This window comes from Falco punctatus (assembly GCF_963210335.1).
Source record: "Falco punctatus genome assembly, chromosome: 3".
NCBI lineage: Eukaryota > Metazoa > Chordata > Aves > Falconiformes > Falconidae > Falco > Falco punctatus.
In genome coordinates, this window is record NC_137582.1 from 45,529,679 (window position 1) to 45,554,234 (window position 24,556).

The 24,556-nt window shown below is 37.9% G+C and overlaps 1 protein-coding gene across 10 annotated transcripts in view; it reads right to left on the reverse strand.

Moving 5' to 3' along the window:
• CHD7 (chromodomain helicase DNA binding protein 7) overlaps positions 1-24,556 on the reverse strand; it is a 134,069-nt gene that overhangs the window by 2,191 nt on the left and 107,322 nt on the right. For 9 of the 10 annotated variants that reach the window (XM_080378276.1, XM_080378273.1, XM_080378271.1 and 6 more), the window contains 23 exons: positions 22,733-22,988; positions 17,892-18,102; positions 17,143-17,338; positions 16,758-16,925; positions 16,002-16,181; positions 15,603-15,713; positions 15,290-15,495; positions 14,128-14,327; positions 13,367-13,526; positions 10,403-10,492; positions 9,756-9,859; positions 8,258-8,387; positions 7,905-7,977; positions 7,627-7,681; positions 6,673-6,901; positions 6,299-6,507; positions 5,484-6,158; positions 4,916-5,076; positions 3,050-3,277; positions 2,402-2,845; positions 1,617-1,838; positions 1,062-1,202; positions 489-593 (listed from right to left, as the gene is read on the reverse strand). In XM_080378276.1, the coding sequence (XP_080234402.1) occupies positions 489-593; positions 1,062-1,202; positions 1,617-1,838; positions 2,402-2,845; positions 3,050-3,277; positions 4,916-5,076; positions 5,484-6,158; positions 6,299-6,507; positions 6,673-6,901; positions 7,627-7,681; positions 7,905-7,977; positions 8,258-8,387; positions 9,756-9,859; positions 10,403-10,492; positions 13,367-13,526; positions 14,128-14,327; positions 15,290-15,495; positions 15,603-15,713; positions 16,002-16,181; positions 16,758-16,925; positions 17,143-17,338; positions 17,892-18,102; positions 22,733-22,988 (4,554 nt within the window). The remainder of the gene's footprint in view (positions 1-488; positions 594-1,061; positions 1,203-1,616; positions 1,839-2,401; positions 2,846-3,049; positions 3,278-4,915; positions 5,077-5,483; positions 6,159-6,298; positions 6,508-6,672; positions 6,902-7,626; positions 7,682-7,904; positions 7,978-8,257; positions 8,388-9,755; positions 9,860-10,402; positions 10,493-13,366; positions 13,527-14,127; positions 14,328-15,289; positions 15,496-15,602; positions 15,714-16,001; positions 16,182-16,757; positions 16,926-17,142; positions 17,339-17,891; positions 18,103-22,732; positions 22,989-24,556) is intronic. The other variant, XM_080378270.1, reaches the window with a different exon arrangement.

Consider the following 24,556-nt stretch of genomic DNA (forward strand, 5'->3'; position numbering starts at 1 on the left):
CTGTACCTTTGTACCTCATACTGAACTTCAGTATAGTAATATTTTATTAAAGTAAGTATTTGCAGAATTTTTTCCTTTTATTTCCAAACAACTGATGTAAAATAAAAGGCAGAAAACCTAATCCTTTGATGCTGCCTGTTACCAAGATGATAAATTTATTTCTGTTACGAATATGACAAATATTTTCTTAAGTTTCTAATGAATGAATACCTGTGTTTATTAATGATTGTTGCTTATCAGAAAAAAAAAAACAACAAACAAATGCTGAAGACTGCCTCACTGTAGCCGATTTTTTGAGTGTACTTCAATCCCACTCTGCAGCAGCCTCCTATCCCCATTCCCCCTAAACTGGGTAACTCCCACCCAGACACTACACTTCCTCAGCTCAAAACCAGCTATGAGATAAAGACTTAATCATCAATTTACACAGCCTTCCACTTTTCTGTGCTATAATCTACATTGAAGCATGGAATGAAAGCTTCACTTACAGACTGTTTAACAATGTCAGTCCAATCTGGAGCAACAGCAAATTCAGGATTTTCTTCCAGCCATCTCGGCAAGTCCTTCATTGGAGGGGCCATAGCTCCACCCATCTAATGCAAAAGACAAGGTTAATACTTCAAAAATAAAACAAAACCAAAGAGCTATTTATATGGACATTTTCTATCTGTACACTTTCATTTCTGAAGGATGTGAGTAAAGACTTTCAGTTCAGACTGTGGAAAACTACATGGAGACCAGCTAATACTACTAGAATTCAGAAGATCATGTTTTTTAAAAGACTGTAAAATGCTGCAGCTTAGGCAGGGCTAGTAATGAAACGTGTGCCTGATATAGGGGAGAGATGTTAAAAAGAAAAACTGTACAGTTTCAAAAACTGTTATTCACTCAAGTGTTTAATACAAACATAACAGAAGAGCAAAGAAGGAATTAAAGGAACTGGGTGGTACATTCCAGTAAGGATAACTGCTGGTGCCGAATTACTTAACTTTTAAAAAGAAAGTTTGGAGTAGAAAATGTGGTTTCCACACGCAAAGACATCCACTAACTTAATTTTTTACCTTCTTTCCATTTCGCTTATTTACAACAGGTACCCTTTCTTCTCCTGTCAAGGTGTTTATATCCAGTTTATTAGGGTTTCGACACCTGTGTCGTTTTTGTTTCGGCTTCTGAAATGGGGAAAACAGCACATCTGCACTCTTCTGGAAAAAAGAGAAATATATTGCTTTTAGTTTTACATTTTCTTGACAAAAATCACGAAGCATGGAACCCCTTCTCACAACACCTTTAAGGGGCCAATTACTTTACCATCAGATTATCTCAGGGAATTTTTTTTCTTATCAGATGAAGCAATTCTGCCGAACTTGAAACAAACAGCGCACTAACACACATTGTTATATACAAATATTAAGAAAGGTAAAGCAACCTACACATCCTGATGCCACCTGGGTGTTTAGATACCATAGTCAGTGTGGCTGCAGAAAAAACCTTTACTGGAAACCAATAGTTACAAAATCCAATGACTATGCCCAATGTGAGGAAATTAATTTTGATGCCTGTAAAACTAACTTCTGTATTAATATAACACAACAACACTTTTAGAATCACATACTTACTGGTACATAACTTGGCATATCTACAGTGTAAGTAGGATGCAGTTTAAGCCATTCAACTAAATCCTTGTTTTTAGGAGCATCCTCTCCCACCAGCCTGGTCCCATCCTCTAGATTGATTACAGGGATGCGAGTGTCTGGGTCCAATTGACCAGGAGATGGAATGTTCCTTGCTGGTAGGGCTTCCATATCTTCTTCAAAAGCTTTGGTCACTTCTGCATCCTCCTGAAAACATTAATGTTTGTATTAATTCTCACGTCAAGGGAACAGTTACCTGGGAGAAACAATTGCAGGGACTGAAGCTAAACGCTCATGGAGATTTTGCATATGCAAGAGTTAATGGGGTTTAAATATTCATACTATGTAAAGCAATACCACTGCATTAGGGAGTTTTGTAAATTTAGCATGCTTGAACACTAAAGAACATACAAGCTTAAGAGAAAGCAGTTTTCGTGCATTTCCAGCTAGTGGCCCCCAGGGACCTTCCCTTTTCTACACACTAAGAAAGACATACTTAAGCCTCCAAATATGTTATGCATATATTATAAGTTTTGTATTAAAAAAAAAAAAGTCTTTGGAAGTACGAGCTACTTAAAACTCAGCTACAAATCACTAGAGTAGAAACTTGATGTGAACAACATTTTGTTTGTTTCAAATAAAGTAACAGCTCTAAACACAAAGGTAAAAACTACATTACTGCTGGGGAGAGTATAACAACACTTTAAAGTCACACATTCAGAAAGTACTAGACACAGAACAAATACAAGACAAAAAGGTTGCTGTCTTACTACAGTCAATGATGTCCGTTTGTTGCTCATAAATAACAGATCAAGCCCTTCTACATTTTTCCTCCTTCCTCTCCTCCTCTTCATGGGTGGTTCTCCATCTATTAAAGAGCCATTTAGTAGATGCCTTGTGGGTGTGCGTGAAAGACCTGCTTGCAGCAGCTCCATTTGAGTTTTAAAGGCATCAGATACGGGTGTGGAGACATTAGGCAAGATAAACTTTGAAGTAACAGATGAAAAATTTGAGGTAGAACTTGTTGCCTCTCGTGAGGCCTTTGATAAATCTACAACCTTTTCTTGTCCATTTTCTGAGACCACCTGAGACTCACGTAACTGGGCAACCATTTCCATAAGATTTCTCCTCTTGGCAGCTCTCTCAGCCTCAATTTCAATCTTTCTTCGTCTCCTCCTCCTCTGACGTGGAACCGATAAATTGAGTGCATCTTCCTAATGAAAAAAGAGCATTTCAGAACATAAGCAAAGCTCTGTTTGCTATGCTGAATTTATATAAAAGTCCAAGCACATAACTTTGAAAACAAAGCCTTCATTTTATTCCAAGAAACACTTTTCAATTATTTTTCAAATTTTTTTATTATGCAAAAGAAGCACATGCAAGATAAAGTATTTCATGTGAGAAAGACGCAGCCTTGCCTTTGATAACTGAGGAGAAGCAGTGATATCTTCACTGCCACTGACGCTGGCTTGACCAACCATGGAGAGCTCTGCAAAGCTCCTTTTTTGTAAAGGGCTGTCCACAGCTGTTGGAGTATACCCAGGTATGAGCCCCTGGAAATCAAACATCTGGCGCCTATTTACTGGCCACTTCCCTTTCAGCACTGCTTCACAGATGTTGTCTAATCGGTTGATCATTACTCGGTCCTGCATAAAGGAAAAGTATGTAATGAACCTTCAGTGTGAATGTCGCCTTTTAAACTCAAATAAGTATAACAACAGAGTCCAGTTTCCACAGCTCAAGAAACACATTCAAAACAACTATTCCCTTGCAGGTCAGGATAAACTGACTGCCTTAGAAGAAGCTAATACAGACAGTTTTGTAGAATAAAACATCACTAGAATTTAAAAGCTGCATTTGTATCAGGGGGAAGGAGAAAGACCAAGTTTTCTGTACAACCATGTACTAACTGACAAATTTAACAGAAACTCACGATTGTTTTATGCTGCACTAGTTAACAAAATCAACAGTTAGGAAGGGAAAATCAAAACATCTGCAATCAGTATCTTAAAGCTGCAGTTCTCGAGATCCAAGAGGCTGGATCTGCAATTCTGTCCTAGGAAGTGGATCCTCATTAGCGTCACTATTAATAAAGTTCAACATTATGAAACGGGCACCAACCTAGGGACATCTAATGAATGTCAATTTTCATTCCACGCCCATTATCACTTCAAATTTCACTGAAGCGTGTACACTAAAAATCTCTAATTATGTTTATTAGTCTACTTATGCTGAACCTATACAGATGAAGGATTTTTTGTTTTACTTTTACACTATGACTGGAATAATATTTTAGTCCATGTTTCCAAAACACATGCTGAAAGCAAAAAAGATGAGTACCATTTGATTTCTTCCACTTCAGTATTCAAGCACATTCTATTCTAGCCTCTCTGAAGTAGTAGAAACTTCCGAACTATTGAGAAATACTGCTGGTTAGGGAATATGAGCATCAGTTAGCTTCCTGAACAGCAAAACTGTGCAAAAGCCACTAGCAAACCTCAGCAGCTGCAACAGACTGCTTGCTTTCCCCAGGAATAAGCCTATTAAGAGCAAGGTCCCCCCGCCCTGCTCCCCCATCCCAAACCAGATGGCCCTGTTATGGTGATTAGTAAGCTTAAGACTATTACCACTTTATTTCTCTCTCTCCCCTTACTGCAAAGGAGAGTACTAAATTATGTGTGGATTTATTACGAGTTTACAGTTTCGTATTTTTAAAAACATTTTGTATTAGATAATTTTCTGCATAGTTACCAAAATAAGATATAGCTTTATCCTATCTAAAACTGCTGCTTATGTTTGCAGGATACCTTAATACAATTACATCTGTCAACATTACATAATGGCTTAGATCATGTAGGTCACCAATACTCCTCTACAATCTCCTCACCCCAAAATAAAAAGGTGACTTACAAAATCTCTGCTCTCAACATTGCAGATTGCTCTGCAGATGAAATCCATAATTTAAAATCGTAAGTTTGCTTCCATCAATAGAGGTGTGAAAGGTGTGATTCTGCTGACATACAGTTATGGAGCCTATGAGGAACTCATGTCTGTCAGTCATTTGTTTTACTAAATGACACTATTTACAGTACAGCAATTTCTTTCATTTCCCCTGCTAATCTGCATGAAATTGAAGAATAAAATGCTATTCTGCAAACCATTCATAGAAAAAATTCCCTCGCCCTCTACAAGTGCAGAATCATACAAAACTTGCTGTTATTTTGCAAACATGTTTCCCATATTTTATGGGAAAAAAGACACATGCCATTCTAACCCTAACCAACCTTAGGCCAGAAAGAGAAGGCAAATGTTCTCTCATGAAGTAGCTGAACCACAGAGGGATCCCCATCTTCCATGTAGAATCCATCGCGTGTTTCATCCCTTGCGGTACTCATAGAGGCATTGCTTTCTTCATCAAAATTCTTACCCTGAGAAACTGCTCCTGCTGAATAACAACCATGACCAGGCATTAACTACAGAAATTTCCAAGCCCCCAATGTCAACCTAACTAGATAGGTTAAGACAACCAGGCTTGACACATTTCTGAGGCTTTTGTTCAGTAATTAATACAGCAGAGCCTTAGCCTTCTGCATTTGGCACACAGACATGCTTATTGGCTCAGTAAGCTATCTTGGAAATCATCCCTTGTGGGGGAACACCCCACTGATGCCCGATGTTTTTTACGAAAGCTTATTTAACCACCTGAATATGTGGAAGGGTAGAGGAACTGCTACGTGTAGCTTATCCAAAGCTCCATAATAGCTCCATGTGTGCCACTTACCAGCTGGCACAACTTAGAACAGCTGTGGGGCTCATGCTAAGCACACAGAGTTGATCTGACCAAAGCATTACCTTCAGGTTGGGAGGATTCTTCTGATTTATCATCATCATCCAGTTTCTCCTCTTCATCTTCTTCCGAACCTTTCTCAGAAATAGATTTTGGGTCTACATCTGTACTCATTTCTATGTCTTTCAATTCACATTTAACAGAGCCGGGCTCAGCCTCAGCATCACATTCTGGTTTAGTGTCCTTATCTGCAGTATCTGCCTCCTCTTTTATATCAGACTTTTCTTTGGCTGCTGGATTTTCAGACCCTTCAACTTTAGACTCTGCTTGTTCTGTAGTTTTTTCTTCTTGTACTGGTGTGGACGGGACAAGCGGTGTTTGATTGCAGCCAGCACCCAGAGGGTTTACAGAAGAGACAGTATTTGCATGACCTGTCCCTCTGTTTTGAGCAAAGTTTTTGTGAGCCTCAAGAAAAGAGAGTTCAGGATCATTCAGAATGTGATAGTCTGTCCTACTGACTCCATGTTTAGCAGCACCAATCAGTAAGTCTTTGTCATGTTTACCACACTCCCACCACTCTGGCAGGTCCAAGCTTGGTTGGCAAAGTTTTAGCCTCTCCCCCAACTGTGGGTGATGGAGAACCTGTTCACGGATTTTCCGCAACAGTTCTATGCGATATAAAGTTCTAGAAGCACGCTCTTCTGTGATTGGCTCAATCATAGTGGAAAGATCAGGTGGCTCTGCAATGACACCAATTTGTGTTGTTTAACATTGATTAAATGTACACATAGTTCAAAATCATTACACCTGGGCATTAAGTTTTAACAGTCCCACTGTCTCATAACAGTCATGTTGACTTCTACTGTCAGTTAAAACTTACCATCATCCGGTTTGACTGGCATTCGGCACACTCGTCTACACATATTCACAAAGCCATTAAAATACTTTTCCAAGCTTTCATCAGACTTTTTATCAAGCCTGGCAAATGCTCTGAATTGATTCCAGTCAAATTGATGTTTTACAGGATCAAAAATAATTCCAAAAGTAGACACCACACGATAAAAATCAGCTTCTTCTCTTCTTGTCCACCTAGTCAAGGAAGAAGCAAGAGAAGTGAGGCCACTGAATAAACAAGAGTCCAGACATAGTTTGGATGCCCCAAAACCCCCCTTAGTTTATTCTTTCAAAACAGAAGAGTGGTACTGGTGAGGCACAAGCTCAAGATTTAAAGAAAGATATCACTGAGAAACTCACTTTTGTCGTTTTTCAGTTATTATAGCTTCCCTTTCTGCTTCCAGTGCTCTCACTTCTTCCCGAGGCCGACGTCTCCTGCGGTCAGTCTTCATTAGTGCCTCTTGCCTCATTTGTTGCCTTTTATAGCTGCGCTGATAGGCAGTAATGAGGCGACGCAGACGGGTAGTCAGGGTTGAAGTGTTGGGCCAGTAGAGTTGGCCTAACTCAGCATTGCTTTCAGTGTGTTTGTCTAGAGAATAGAGAAGTATTTGTGCACTGCAAACCCACTGCTAAACGTTTCAAAGTTTCTACAGCTATAACTGGATTCCTGTTTATCAGATAAGAACACAGGCCTCGTTAATACTGGTGCATAACAAATCAGAAACAGGGTAACTACATGTTGGTAGGAGATAAAATAAAAATAGCATCAAACCACATCCAACTCTTAAGAACTCAGAAATGCTTTTGAAGCATTCAGAGATAACCATCAAGCATTATTATTCAATGTTATGAATGCAAACATATGAATACTGGAAGTATTAAAATTAATGCAATGCATCTTTAAATATATTACGAAGATTGTTCTACCTCTGAGGAAACACCTACACTTACGATTTCCCACTTTATTATTCTCACTTAAACTTGGCAGTTTTCCTCCATACTGAGGAAACAAACATATCTATAACTTCCAATATTATCTCAGCAAAACCATCAACGGCTGCATTATGAAACATCCGGTCTTTATCATCACAGTTTCTACTATGTGATTAGAAATCCAGAAAGCCATAATGTGGATTATGCAAAGACAGTAAATAATTGTTTTGAAAGATGTGAAATGTGAAGAGACTTGGCAGTAAAAAGCTTACTGTGATGTTTTCCCAAAACACCACCTATCCCCTCATGTGGCAGTATGAACAGTCCACCTTTCACTAAATGGTGCATTTTTGCCTTTTAATTTCTTTGCTATACTCTTACTTGGGTGTATTTCTATGGACTCCTCTTTGTCTTCCGGAGGCGAGTTTGCAAATTCCTTGGGGAGAAGAGAGAAGTTATTTTAGTTTTCAGTTTTGACCATATGTTATCATTTCAGGAGAAAAATACGTCATCTCCCAAACACAGCCGCAAACATGTGTTTTGTTGTAAGGTGTGTTTATCTGGTAGCTCTTAAAATGAAGAGGTGCACACGAAAATAAACAGGGAGAATCAGTTATAATTATATAACTTTGTAATTACAGAAAGTTGGAAGTTCTTACATCAATTTCATCCTTGAAAGGAGTTCTGGTTGGCTTATATTCTGGATCTTCATCCTCTCTGTCAAATTCACCACTATAAAATATTTAAAAGAAATTTTTTCAAGAAATATATTGGTTTTGAGAGGAGGCTGATTTTCTGGACAAAAACAAAAAAGCTACAAAAGCGATCAGTATGGTGTACCAAATTACACATTCGCATTTCATGCTCAACTATGTAAACAGTTCTATGCACTTTTTACATCATACAATCACTTCAGATCCTCAGGCAAGATGTAAGAAAAATATGACATATGAATTCATGCCAACATATACAATGCTGATAAAGTTTATTAATTTTTTCATGTCTTCCTTACCCATCACCACCATCTGCTAACATGTCTGTCCCTCTCTGTTCAGCAGCTATGGCCTTTGCATCAGGCATGCCAACCCGCTCCAGAAAGCACAGCGCTGGATCAGCTCTCATAGAATTGTACTTCTCATAACCTGCATGCAGAGTGTGAGACAAATTTTTTTAAAACCTGTGACCAGCTGTGAATAGAACAGGTTTAGGGAGCAGAAGTACAATTTTCTAGATTAATTTACTTATTTTTAAATAAAATAATGAAGCTGTCACCATGCTGGAAACAACCCATTTCATTCACGTAATGAATTTTACGTATTGGCAAATTCCATCAGCACAGAAGTATTTTCACATCAGTAACATTAAAAAATAGTAGGATACTGAAGAAAGAACTCAATTTAATGTCTTTATAAGGTGAACTAAAAATCTTTCACAAGTGAAAAACTTCAAGTTTCCTACACAACTTTCGCAGTGGTTCTCCACATTTAATACTCCCTACTGGAAACATGCAGATGCAAATGGGAACACACACACATGTACTTTCTATAGCTCCAGCCCTGCTGGAACCCTCACAATGTAGGCTGCAAAAATGCTGTATACATGGGTTATACGTAAGGCCAACGAACCTGTCTTATTAGGTTTAGGATGATGCATGTCAGTAAGATGACACTGTTCCCTCTATGGTTTTCAAACTGCTGTTTGCTTTTTTACTGCCCAAGTTGACTAGATGGAAAATGGCAGATCCCAACAGTGCACTGCAGGAAAATGATTTTTAGACTAGACTTGCCTCAGCTGAGCCCACAACACAGAGCTGCTGTACATAGGCAGAACAGCACAATTCAATTAGGATTTGTACTACAACACACTGCTCCTAACTGCTGTAGAGCCTCAAGCCAAACTGTAATCATGAAAGGTTTTATAAGCCATCATTCTCCCCTTTAGTCAGGCTGGGCTGCTGAGAATACCTCTGCGACCTCCAGAGAATTGGGATTATAATCAGGAATCGCTCACTGTATATATCATGCCAGCTCTGCATCCCCAGCCTTTCAAAGTTAACAAGGCTGCATCCCACTCAAGGGAGCCGGGAGTTCTCAACACTGACATTTGTGAAATATTGCTTGGAACAAAGCCCAGGAGGCACTTGTACAGATTAATAGCAGAGGTTAAGCCCACCGTCCACTTTGACACTGGTTGGCAGAGTTAGCAAGTGAAGCAGTGCTGGAAGCAAAGTTTATGGAGATCTATCTTACTATTTGGCTATTATTTAAACAAATATGGTTTTGTTTTATTTACAGCCATGAAAGTAATGTTTTCTTCTCAAATGTTCTGCAAACATTTAAAAACAGCATCTGATATTTACAGCTCATATTAGGTTTTTAATGCAGGCAAGAAAAAAAGGGAGATACAAGCCAACAGTTCTTTGGAACAATGCTTGTTAATATTATGACTGAACAGTCCTACACACAGAAAGCTTTACAACTGAGTTTTGTTCAGAGTGAGACATCACTTACCGTGTTTGAATACTCCAATTAAAAGGGATTTATCCGCCTCCTTATCCCACCAGTCTGCAGGAACTTCAGCATGGAATGGCTCAGGTATCCATACATCTACTTCACTGTGAAAACAGCATTATATACATTCTCAAAGCTATTACTAGACAAAGATGTTTGAAGAAAAAAAAAAAAAAAGTGGTTCACAATGTTCTGTAAATACGAATTTTGAATGAGGAAAAAACACCCAAACACAACATAGAAATTGAAATACCTTGAAAAATAATTAGGATGGTTGAACAAACTAAAAAGAAAACCAAAAAAAAAAAACCCACAAAAAACTCCAAAGATCAGGCTATTTTGGGAGTGGAATGCCAATGGTTATTCCAAATAAGATTAATTTAAGGTCTTAGTATGTATTTTTTTTATTTTTTAAATTGAGACAGAATGATCCTTAAATATTAGCAGAACTGAAAATCCACTTCTGTAATTTCTCACATTTTCCTCCCCCAAGAAAATTACTGTGCCTGATAAAATAATAAGGCTGTTTGAGAACAGACATTTAAGAGATAAAGTGCAACAACCTTTAAACGCTGCATTATTACAGTATGTGTACTTTATAAAAGCCAGCGTCATAAAGCAAAAAATAAACCTGCACTTGCACTAACCTTGAGTCAGCACCCTCTAAGATCTTGTCTGCTTGGTCCCCTATAACTTCTTGTCGTAGATAGTAGAGCATGCGGACACGCAGCAGGACCCTGGAGAGGAAGGCAGAGGGGGGAAAAAGTTCTTAACTTCAGGACTGTTTGCCAACAGTGGCTTTTGGCAGCTGCTGCTGTTCATCCATCATCCTGCCAAGGCTGATTAGCCATGCTGTATGGTAGGCTTGAAGCGTGACAGATGGTGGCACATAATCACCTCTGTGTGGTGCTTTCTGCTGGCTTCCAACAGGCCTGCCTGGCAACTGCTTACACTGCACAGAGAGGGACCCAGCTCAGCCCAGCCCCGGCGCATTTCATTTAGTTCTACCTAGTGCAGCTTGTGAAGTTTAGACACGTACTCTACCACTGCCTCTGAAGTATTGAAGCAAGTTTGTAAACAACTGAGCAGATGGCTTTCAGTAACTGTTCTGCTTCATTATCTCATAAAATTTCCTCAGCTGCTGCCTTAATACCATTTTTGGAAGCACATCAGAAGTTGTAGGAATAAACGAGATATAAAATCTGGTTTTACTACCTTACAATAAACCCTCAATATGGAATGTCAGGTTTTTCAGATTATACAACTTTTTGCTTCCGAGAATGAGGGGAAAAAATAATCCCCCGTTTCCCCTGGGAGATATTAACTATTTTTACTCTTCATAGCTCAAACTGCCATTTAATTTTACCTGTGCACAACCTAACTGCTACAAGGAAGTGAAAAATCCTCATTGCCCATGTTTATTTTTCCCCATTTCTGCAATACTACAGTCATTTTTGGAAGCGCTGTAAGGTGTTATGGTCATACTTGAAGCTGGCAAGAGAGAGAATGTCAGACTGGCTTTTCAAGGAGACTAGAAAAGAGGTCAACCTTTAAAAAAAGTAAAGTATCTACCTGAAAATGATCCTGCTCTCCTATGTTTACCCAATTCAGGGCACCCCCTGCTGCCTAGTTCATGAAATAAAATCAGTACCAACTAAAACGGAGATTACTCAGCTTGCCCTCTCACTGTACCCATATCCATCACAGCAACTGTTGAATTACTGCAGCTCCTGGTACAGCAAGGGTGACCAGGGAAGCAGTAATCTGATCACCCACTTGCATGAAAAATTTAGACCACCACCAGTTTTGGGAGCTCCTCAGTAGAGATTTGATGGAAGTAGAGCAATGCCCAGTTTTACATGTTATTCAAGCAAACGCTGGAAGAGCAGGGATTTGAATGAAGGTCATATGTCTGCAATTCAAAACAGGTCAGACTTGCTTCTTTTAGTATGCATGATACCAGTTAAGGTGTCCCTGCTCTCTGTGTGGCTATGTAAATAAGCTGTTGAGGGTCTCTATCATCTTAGTATTAAGCAATAACAGCTGTTACGTCAAGCCAAAGAAGAGGAGCAGGAAAAAAACACCCCAACATAAAAACAACAAAAAAACCACCAGAGGTTCTTTGCACCTTTCAGGAGTCCTATGCATTAAACCAGCATGTATGTTACATAAGGACAGGAGACTAGTATCCTTGAAATTGTTCTACTGTATTATTACAGATGCAGTATTTTTAAAATGAATTTATGTCTGATCTGCAAAGTGATATAACAAGTAATGAAGACATGTTACCTGGGAGATTAAAATAACGTTACAGTAAAGAATTTAATTACTTTACGAGCAAGAGAAATGTAATAACAGATCTGACTAACAGTTCAGAAAAAAATCAGAAAGCAGTTTACTTGGAAGTGCACTTGCTAACGTAATTCTGTAAGTATCTGTTTTCATCAGTTGAGAATTAAGCTTGATTAGCATTTGGACAGGAGCTAATAAACCCCTTAAATGCCTTTCCTCCTTCACATCACACCCCCTATTGACAGGCCACAGGTACTTTTCAAATCAATAATGTCTTTCCAATAAACAGTATTAGTAAGACATACTGTATATTAAAACACAAAAGTACTGATGACCTTTCAGTAACGCTGCATTACATCTGTATGGTGTATATACAACGAAGAGTGCAAGTTTAAAAACAAAACAACTCCCCAACCCCAAAAATCAAACCACCTCCTCCCCAACCCCAAAACAAGGGATTTTTGGGACAAGGGTTGGGTTCAATGTCTATAATGGAGAATAAAGCACAACTCAGATGGAGAACCAGGACGCTATCAGAGGAAGCTGACATAAAAATAACTAAGATATGACATTCTTTCAGCCTTTTTTTTTCTTTTTGTAAAGAAGAGAATATCTTAAGAGATATTCATGCAACAATAAGCCAACGTAACATCCAAATCAAAATACAATTATCTTTATCCCCAAAGGCCTTCAGTTTAGTAGTACGTTTAGAATTTCAAAAATCAAATCGAGGCACTGATTCAGGCAAGACAACTCAGTGAGAAATTTTATCTCAAGCAAAGGAGAAAAATATTCTGTATAACATGGAAAGCAAGAGAAGAAGGGAGAAAAAGAACAAAGAGAACACACACACACACACGAACTACTACAAGAAACTTTGGAAACTAAGGACTGGATATTTGAGTTTAACATCTAAGAAACAGAACTTTAAGGACATCAGCCTGAGAGACCCCACAAGAAGAGTAAGAAACAAACAGCTTTTGTTTAAAGACAGCCCATTGTCAAGAGAAATAGACTTAGTGTAGGGATATAGTCTTTCCTTTATATGGCAAAAAGAATAACTTCATCTGATTCCATTCTTATTTAGTAAGCAGAAAACAATTTTCTTCAGAACTGCACTGATCACTCATAAAGAGCTTACAGAAGTACCCAGATATCTGTTAAGATGATTATCCCCAAATTAAAAAGTAATAATGGCCTTTACATCCTATTAAATGGCCCTCCATTCTATAAAAATATCCAGAAGTAGTCATGGACTTTTCAAAAGCATGTAGCAAAAAACCCAATCAACTCCAAATGAAACATTCATTGGTACTTACTTATTACAGTGATGTTTGAGATGTTTCCTATAGCTGTCTTCTTGAAATAATACATCTGGATTACAGGTTGTGAGCCAATCGGCATCTTGCAGCATTGGCTGTGAACTCTGTGCTTTTACTTTCTTGCCTTTCCTCCCTCTGGGCACTGGTGCAGACAGACCTACATAAAACCCCAATATTTCTTATACAATCCGAATAGAAAAGCTCTCACCCTAAACTGCATTACGAACATACATTTAAAGCTAAGTATCGCTACCATGTTAATTCCCTTGTGGGCAACATAACCATCAAAAACTGAACAGCCATATAATTTACTACAGAAAATTGCAAATAACAAAATCAACCAAAACTTTCATGCAAATTTAGGTGTGAAGATTTCAAGAATTCAGCACACTAGCCAGAAAATGGTGTTATATAAATATTTCTTGTAAGAGCTCTCATGAATCTGAATAGCCATAAGGAAACAAGCTTTCTGATTTATGGCAATTCAAAAGAGATTAACTCCAGCAGTAGGTGCCACTTAAAAATTATGCTAGAATATTTGTTCAAAACTGATTTAAGGAAAGAGCACTGCATTCTAGAAAGTGTCTGAGGGAGTCTTCCCCTTTAAGTACAGACCAAGTCAAAGCCCACCTTACTCATAAAATGTGACAAGATCCTACGACATGTCAGAATGGCTATAGTTTAAACTAAATACATAGCATGACTGAAGCAATTCTTTCCTATTTACTAGCATCATTATTTGATTGTGGTAGACATACCGGAATGATTAACCAAAGCTCGAGTTTGCCCATCTGCAGTTGGAGTGATCAGATCCCAGATGAAACTTTTGATATTTTCATCCCCTTTGTAATGATTAAGACAATATACCAGGATAGTCCGGCAGATGGTTTCCACATCTTGTTCCGTTAGCTGACGTTTATAGCGCCCATGTGAGAGGATGTCAGTCCACCGACCCCAGCTATAAGAAAAATATGTTCAATACAACAGCCAGGACACTGGTATTATAATTTGTGACTTTCAGTTTAACTCCTGGTACCAAGCAAGTTGGGACCTCCTGCGTTAGCATTAATGCATTCTGCATTTGCAGGTTACGTCAGGGAATCCAACCTCCAGCACCAAAGAGTTGAGAATGTTTATTTTACAGAACAGGCAATAAGTTCACTGCTCGTAAAGCTGCAATTGAACTACACTCAAAATAATAAAGTACATATGTTTAACTCTAATGGTCCCAATAAGCTACGAATAGGAAATTCAACCAATTCCTACAGTCATGTGATTTACGGAATCATTCTTATTTTGATCCTGAAATCCATTATTACCAATTGTTGTACGCAACTTCCTAAAATAAAGACAGTCATTCTGAAGCCCACTGCATTAGCAGTCAAATACAGCTGCTTGCTTGCAAAGATATAAAATTCAAATTTGTAAATCCAATGGGGAAAATTATAAAGTATCAAATAGCTGAATTTAAGTGGTGCCAAAATACCAGAATCTATGTTGAAAACCTCTAGATTGACTGTCAATTTCACAACCACATTGTTCTTTATAATACACTTTATTATTCTCCACAACACTTAGAAAAGAGATTAAACCTTGGTAACTCAGGAATTCTTTACACTACGGAGAAACCAGAAACACATATTTCATCATCACAGAACTACGTATTTTACCGATGAGTTCATAGGCATCTGAGACACATTCAGATACTTTAAGCTAAATAACATATATAAACAGCTTTATATATACATACATAGCAACTTAAAATCTCACTGATATGTATACAGCATAATGAGGTAAGGTTACACAGAGTAAGAGATTATGTGAACATGTCCAAGAGAAGGATGAGTTATTTACTATGTACCATTTCCATATTTTCAGTTCTTTAGCCACAATCAATATATTTAATCTGTATAACCTTACCCATAAACCAGCAAGTTCTTCTCCACCCTGAAACATTCACTTCTTGCATAACCCTGTGATTTGTCCTGAGGCCTACGAGGCTTTGTGCTAGGCTTTTCTTCAGAATCACTTTCCAGGTCTGAAAACTCCATCAGTTCATCCTCTTTGACTGCACTGTAAAGTCTGGTTTGTTTTCTTACTCTTGGTGTGTCAATAACCAGATTATTCTAAAATTAAAATGAAAATGTAGAAATTTAGGAGGGGGGGGAAGAAATCTTCAATTAAATTACTGAACAATTACATTATTGTACTAGAACTATCATAAAGCTCTTACCCTTCCATTTAAAGCATCAATATCCAGCTCAGCTTTCTTTGCCCACTTCTGCCAAAAATTAGGGTCATCCAAGGAAATGTCTGTCCTGTTCCCAGATGCAACAAAACTAGCCTAGTAATGTGAAAACACATGCATTGGTTTCTTAACTGCATGCTACAAATAATACCTATTTTCACTGCTAAGTACAACACTTAGGACTTACAAAGTGGTAGTTTCAAGAAAGAAGAAAGGTAAGCCTGGAAACCACCATGACTGGAAATACAGATATCCCAACATTTGTGAGGTAAATATCAAAGACAAGTACACTGAAAAGCTAAATTGACACAGAAGGCAATTTAACACTACTTCCATTTATCCTGATCATATTTTATTAATTTTCCTCTAAATGCCAATGCACACCTTTGCAAATGTTGAGCCTTTTCCTTCAGATTCAATAGTAATTGTGTGTGTTCGCCTTAAGAGAATCTGATCGATATCCTCTTCACAAAACTTAGACCCTTCATCTTCCTCATCCATCAGAGCACCATATGCCCCCTTTCGCAGAAGATCTTCTATTTCTTTCTTAGAAAGCTGTTGCACCTGTAACATGTAAGAAGGGTTTAGTGTTTTTTTGATTTATTTTTTTTACATCAAACAATATGTACATCTGACAGCATAACTGGACTGATTGTCCTCTTATTTAGCATTTTAAGAACTGAAACTCTTAAGATAATGTGGTGTCGATCAATTAAACATTCATGGTGAAGTCACCTTTAAAATAAGAATACAAACAACAAAATGCTTAGGATGAAGTTATATGAGCAGTTTAAATGATTTAATAATTCATTGTCACTGAATCCCTTTACTTTAGGTCTGATGACTGCTAAACTCCTCCCGGGAGTAGATTTAACTTACTAACCTGACAAAAAGCTAAAGCAAAGAAAGTCCAAAGCATAAAGGCTACACCAGAAAAAGCTGACTACAAGATCACCAAAAAGTGCCAGGATCAACATAATGTAAAGGGTGGAATGATGAGAATGGATGGATGAGGATTGAGGGAACATGCCATGCTCCATCTGAAACCCACTGTTCTCCAGCTAAAACGCAAACAAGCAAGAAAAGTGTTACACATTCACAGTATTTGTTGATTGTGCACCTTAGCATATTAATTCTCACCCCATTTGTAGCATTTTCTCTTCCGCTCATAGACTGTAGCACAGCCTTATCAAGGCCCAGCTTCAAGCTAGCTTTGTCAAACATTTCCCTTTCATAAGAATTCCTTGTTATCAGCCTGTAAATTTTCACCGATTTGCTCTGTCCTATTCTGTGACATCGTGCCTGAGCCTGATGAAACAAAGACAGATACACAGAGGTAACAAAAGGAAGAAAGAAAAATAATCAATACAAAGAACTTACTTTAAAAGTTATTGCTTTCAATATAAATAATAATCTTTATACTTTCAAGAGAGGGACAACAGATAATTTCTCTTGTAGGTGAAGAAAATTTCACAGCAAAAAGGCAAAGAAAAATTTTCAATAAAATCATCTCTTGTAATATTACCTGGAGGTCATTTTGGGGGTTCCAGTCTGAATCAAAAATGATGCAGGTATCAGCAGCAGTAAGATTAATGCCCAAACCTCCTGCCCTTGTACACAGCAGGAAAACAAACCTATCAGAATCAGGTCTGGAAAACCTGTCAATAGCTGCCTGACGCAAGTTGCCTCTTACTCGGCCATCAATCCGTTCATATGGGTACCTGAAATGAAGATGCATTATAAGGAGAACTACTGTTTCTTTGTAAGAATATGCAATAACAAAAAAAACAACCAACCAACCAAACAAACAAGAACAAAAAAAGAGAGGAAAATACGCAACTACAGAACTACAGAGTCAAAAGAACTACAACAGACTGAGTGACTGTTCCTGTACCACTAATTTCATCAGTGGAAGACATACTACTTTGTATCCTGCTTCAAATCTTTTGGTAAAGAACAGACTTGTAATCCAAGGAATGAAATAAACATTTAAGCTTAAGCTAAAAAACTCTAGAGCCACTAAAACATTTAACTGAGTAGTGAACTAAGAAGTTTAAAGCTCTCCAGATGAGGTCATTTTGTATTCAGCTGAAACAAAAATCTCAGTACCGGCAACTTACAGGTATGCTTTTCCCTTTACATTATTTTCTGTAGTGATCTGTCTGAAGTGTTTGAATTTCATTCCTTTTCAATATGGATTACTCACAGGTTAAATACTGTGGCCACTGAGGAAAGCACAGCTTATTTAGAATTGTATTATATTGTTGCTCTCACCGTCTTTGAATGAGGTAGTCTTCCAGTATGTCCAAGCAGCGCACCATCTGGGAAAAGATAAGCACCCTGTGGCCACCAGCCTTCAGTTTTGGCAGCAGCTTGTCAATCAGTACTAGCTTGCCAGCAGCCTGGATCATTGCCTGGAGCTGAAAATCTGGAGAGTCGGCATTGTGTGTTTCTTTAAACTCTTCCAAAATTTTCTCTTCAGCACCTGCAAAGATTGGACAGCAATACATGAACACTGCAAAGGGTTTTATTAATAAACAATGAGCTCGCCTTCAATACCCTATAGAAACTGCAGGAATGTTTTAAGCATTATGTGAATAAACATTTATAAAAAATATTAAGCTTAAATTTAAAGCAAACATATACACAAATACAGCATAAATAAAAAGTAACTTTGAACATTCTTTTTTTTTCTCCCCCTCTTTTAAGCAAGACTAAACCCTTTCCTAAATAAATTCATACAACTATTTGATGCGCTCAATTTAATGAAAATTAGGGGAAAAGATGAAAAAGTAAACCATATTGAAACTGATCAAATGGACTTTCTGCCCCATTTTTAAATACCTCTTTTCCACAGGAAAATACAAGAAATACAAGTCACACTTGATGTCTGTGCCTCCAGAACCAAAACAAGGCTTAAACACGTGCATGACCTGGATCTGATCCTTCCATAATTAATTATAGAATCAACATTCAAACAATGAAAAAACTAACTGGGATGTGTGTGTGTGAATAAGCAGCTGTGAAATTTATTTTACCTTCTGTTTACCTTTCTTTTCTCACTGAATGTGTTTTTTTTGTTCAATTTGATGGAACTATCCAATGTATACATTCTTTCCAGAATTAGTCAAAAGATCTTCTTGCCACTCTCTTTGCCTATGAATGACATGCAAATATATCCTTGTACTGCTCATTACCAAAAGACTACAGATCAAGTTTTCGCTTCAACCACTCCTATGCTTTTATCTCGTTTTTTATGTCACTTCTACACACAGTGGACTATTCCAAGAATGATCATATTACTATTCTTGGCTAAGTAAATGGTTAGGAATCTTCATTCTAAGCTTATTTCACATCCAAATAACCCTTTTTTGGAGCTGTGTTTTCCAGTCCCTCTGTTTTTTGTTTTTGTTTTAGGTTTTGGTGGGTTGTGTGTGTGTGTGTGTTTTGTTTTGTTTTTTTTTAAACAAAATGTAGCTCAAAGTATTCCTGGTTTGTGTAATGTTCAGCTTCAATACTGCTTTTGAGTAACACAAGGAAACGTGGGAGGGTTGGGGGAGGGGCAAAGAACAGCTTACTGCCAGGCTTCTGCTGAGCATCTCTCTCATATCCCAGTTCTAAGTAGATGCCTGTAAACAAACATGCAAACACACCCTCCCTGTGTGATTGCTGGTTCAGTGCCTACTGTAACGTGGTGTCTCAACTAGACACCACCCTAAGCAGGCTGACAGCTTTGTATTACTCAATACACTTGCACTACTAGCTTTTACACAACTTAACAGACTCAAGATGTGACTGCACTTGAAGGCAGTTTTACATCCCTGAATTTTCCTTATCTGGATTCCTGACTCCAAGCATTACCGATCCTAATGATTTGCACATAAGAAAAATAAATCCATGTGAAAGCAGTACAATCAGACACTCCTTCAAGTTCCCTTCAATCATAACACTTCCCTTCCTTGTGAAACGGCCAGAATTTAGGTAGTAAATCTCAGATTCCATACTGAGCTTAGGCAGTTTCAGGATCTAGTAGGCTATCACGTAGTTCATATACAGTAACTTCAGCAATCTTTCTTAGTTACATAATTTATTTCTTAGTTAACTGTGATACCCAAATTTAAGTTTCATTACTAAGTAAATCAATATGCAAACACAGCATGTGCAAAAGCAAACGACCTAAGCCAAGCACACCACAACAAACTCACAAACAGGTCTAATGAATGGTGAATTTTCAGTATGAGAGCTCAGTCTCAGGAAAACCCACTTCCATAACAGACCATGACCTTCAAAAATCTGCTCTTTCAATAAACCTGTCTGAGCCATATACTGTACAAGACCACCCTGTCTGTTTCATTTCTCCTTGAAATGCAATCAAGGGATGTACACTGAGTAGCCTGTTACACAAAAAGTTACTTGACGTAGTAGCACCTATAGGTTTGTTACACTAGTTCCTATCCTAGCTGATTTTTAGCAGGGAATGAAAGCAAGGTGTTTGAATGTGTGCTTGGTTCATTAGGGAAACCCCCACTTCCCTCCTAATTAGGAAGACTTCCAGGGCACAAGAGGGCAAAAGGAACAGAGTAAGAAATGTTTCCAGTGTTCAGCACTTTAGGATGTGTAAGTACAAACGCGCTCCCCACTGCTGCCTCTCTGAGACAGAGAAAGAGGAATGATGTAGAAGTACTTGAGAATGGTTGCTATGGAGAAAACAAGGTGTCCAGCTCTAAGAAAAATGACAGACAATGCTTTGTCCAAGTTGGTTGGAGAACACACAACGCAGTAACTCCCTCGAGAAGTCTACTCAAAGACAGTCTCAGCAGACCACCATTCTCCCCTCCACAGAACAGATCTACCAATCAAGAAACAAATAAAAAAGCACCTCACATTCAACTCCTACCACACTAATTCCATCATATAACCTTCTACGGCTCTTAACTGAAGATTATCTAGAAGACTTGCTTGCAATTTTGATGCAAAACAAAACATACAGCATTCTACTTGGATATTCAAATGCACAATGCAGTACTGCTTGTTCACAAAACCTGTAAACTGGGAAAAAAAATGAAAAGAATTCAGAGACACCTTTATAAAAGCAGTTCAGTCTCGAGAACCTGCTGCTGCAACAAATTGTTCATCAGGAGAACACTATACAACATTCTGTAGTAGCACTGCAAGACGTCTTGGTAGAACTAACAATAAACTTATGCCATCACTCTAAGTATAAAGATGTTAATTATCAATCAACAAAACAAAACTGTAGGCTCAGACAACTACAGGATGTAAGAGTACTTTCTGTCCTAGAACTACAAAGAACATACTTATTTAGTTCTATCCACGCTAATTATAGTCAGGATTTATTTATTTTTCCCTCAAACCTGAAGGCTTGACCTGCCTGTCATATTGCTACATGACACCAAGCAAGTCCAAGTATTCAAAAGTAACAAAAGGGTTATTACAAAAGGCAAAAGCGTTCAAGAGACAAACCCACTTCCCCTTACGAGGGTTAAAATACAGTCATCAAAAAATACTTGAAATTTTCTATATAGCCAACTGGACTTCAGCACTCTTTAACAACAATAAATGATAAAAAACTTGTGAGGGGAGGAAAAAAAAAAGCACTGCTGTAGGCAACACTGTAAGTTTTGCAACTTATGAACTCTATTTGACAAAACAAAGCGGCAGCAAAATATTCACTTTATTTCCTTCAGCAAACATGAAATAAAGCAAAAATAATGGCAAGGTTAAAACTAGCCGAAGATCAAGAAATGTAAAAAGCATCAAGTTCAGAAGCTCATAACCTGAAACATCTAAACCAGTTTCTGACAAACTCATTTATATAATGGATTTATTTAAAACAAAGAACAAACAAACAAAAAAAATCCTAGACAAAACTACTTTACTGTATGCTCATCTGAGTTTAGAAATTGAGCAGCCCACCAGCATGACTGGGTTGAAGTACTTTGGAGTAACCCTGTATTAGGTCTTTGGTATAATTGCTTGCGCATGAAATATAACTAGATGTCATGTCATTAATCAGTTTAAGCATTTTTTCTCCCCCCATTTAAACAAAAAATGTCAAGAAAAAATGTAAGCACTGCAATATTGAAGCCATACAATAAAAAAACTGAAATCACATATGGTTCTTGAACAAACCAGTCTTTACCATGATGCTTACAACCAGCATTAAACCAACCATAGCATAAATCATATATATACAGTAAGGAAGAGGTGCTGGGAAACTAGAAACTAGCAGAATGGAACCCTGTATGGAGGCTTGTGTTACTTCCTCAAAGGGAAGATCTCCTTTGGCCAACACGTTCAAGTTTAGCATACTTCAGACAGCTGTAGCAAGCTGGTTCATCATACGGTCGGTCACTGGAACAGGGTCCCCAGGTAAGTGGTCACAGTACCACGCCTGTCACAGTTCAAGGAGCATCTGGATGACATTCTCAGTCACGTGATTTAGTTTTATGTAGTCCTGCCAGAAGCAGGGAATTGGACTCAATGATCCTTGTGGATTCCTTCCAGCTTGAGATATTCTGTGATTCTATAGTACTTGCCATGGATAATACTGATCTAAAACCAATAGCATCATACTGAAAAACAGTATTTATCATTAAAGTCTAAGATGACATTTACATATTTTTTTTCTGACTAGTTAGATCAGGAAAACAAACAGACAATACGTGGCCATAAAAACAGGCCTGATCTTCCACAAGTTTTATTCAGAAATTTTAAGTTACTATCTCATGAAGTTCTGTGGCAAGAAAATAAGTAGCAGCTAACTGTAACTCTGAAGAAAAAATTGCCATATTTACGCCAGCAGCCAACAACCTGCATGGTAACTGGAGTCTTGTTTATCAGAAATAACAGAAAGGAAAACTTGACAATACCAACGCTAAGTCCATCAGGGCTAGGAAGCCTTGGAAAAAATGTCTTCAAAAGCAATGCCATCCTGGCTAGCAGATATCCATACCAAAGAGAACTTAAAAGGTTATCTCACTTTTCTACTTAAAATAAATACATAAGTAAGAAGTCACACTAGAATATAATTTCTAACTCACTGAACTTCCTTACAACCATTTGTCAAACGAGGAGAAAAACAGGCAGCCTACCATTAATAAGGTATGGATGATTGCAGCATTTCCTTAGTTCCATCATAGTGTTTAAAAGATTCGGTACATTTGCCTGACCTCCACCCTTGGAAAGAAACGTGAAATTCTTTTCAAGAATAGCACGGTAGTATTTCTTCTGAATATTCGTCAGCTCAACTTCAATGATGGTTTCCTCTTTGGGGGCCAGGTTCTTTTCTACATCCTCCTTGAGACGTCTCAACATCATCGGCTTCAAAATAGCTTGGAGTTTTTGCACCTAGGAAATATGTCTTTAGTAAATGACTGAAAACTGCAAGGCTTCAAATATTTATTTTTCAGTTTCCTTAAATCTAAAATCCCTGTTTCCTACCTCAGATCCCATGTAGAGAGCATTTATAAAAACATCTTTCCTCAGTGACCTAAAGACTGAGTTCTCCTTGTTAACTCAGTGGCATATACATTTCTAAAGTAAATTTTTAGCATGTGACCCTACTGCTTACTGCATGTTAATAAACAGACCTTGCTTAGAACTATCCTTCTGAACAAGGACAGTACTGCACACCAGTCATCCAGAGCTAACCCCAAGTAAGCAGAGCTATATAAGCAAATCTGACTGTAAGATTGAGTTTTGCAGTTAACTTCTGAACACTAAACACAGTGTTTAAAGCTGTTTTACTTCTTTATATATCTGCTTCTAATTCTTCTCTTATTTCCCTAGTTTTGACATCCACTGAAATAGAAAAACTATTTAGGCTTGGTCTCAAAATGAAAACGTTTTATTTTTGTAAAGTTTTAACGCACTGATCATTTTAGTGTCTCCAGGTCTTGCAATATATACTTTGAGACATATCCTAAACAGGGAAGGGGAGAATAAATGCCTATTTTCCAAAACCAACAAAAACCAACAAAACCAAACCCAAAAAACAACCAAATTTTGTCAGATTTTTGTAAAGTCCTTTACCTAAAAAGCTCAAACATATTCCATATAAAAACAGACTGGAGTTTAGGGTTGTTTTAGGTAGTCTGTCAAAGTAAAAACCACTTGCGTTGAAAAGCTGGTAATTCACCCTGAAAATAGTTATCATGTCCTGATGCAGAGCTGCACAGCAGAAACACAAACACTTTGCACAGCAAAGACACTTTCTCCTGAATTCACATAATCCCCTTAATAATAAAGCAACTTTAGGAGAAAAAGATAAATTAGTACAAAGGGATGAACCATTAAAAAAAATACATGGAATAGGACTGCAAAGAATGGAGAAGAAAACCCAATTCATTAACACATAATCTCTCCCATCACTTGAAAGATAAATTCTAAAACATCTAATGGTGTGTCAGCAAAGAAGGTAGTTCTTCTACAACTTATTGGCCCAAGCAATCCAGGCTCCAATTCTGTTCATGGCTGATGGCATTATTTTAGCAATATTTCCCTGTATGGCTTCAAAAATTCCCAGTTCAGCTCTGCTGACATTTTGAGCTGGCCAGACAAAAGCTGAGAGTTAGGATATATTAACTCCAGCTTAAACACTGTATTAACAGGACTACATGGCTTCTGGATCAGAGCTGGCTCACTTCCAGTCAGGTCAGAGTCCATTCTGACTGGCATGCAACTGCCTGCACAATCTGTGGAAACATATCCTATGATTCCCGCGGGACATGCTATGATTTTTCCAGGAGGTAAGGGGCTAGGGGAGAGCTGGTTTGTAATTTAGACTATTACCTATGAAAGAATGGAAGAGTTGCTCTCAAAGAAAGTTAACAAATTCAAGCAGTCAAAAGTTAGAAATACCAGAAATTGAATTTTCAGACAAAACCAACAAAGCTGCACACCAAAATGCATGCAGT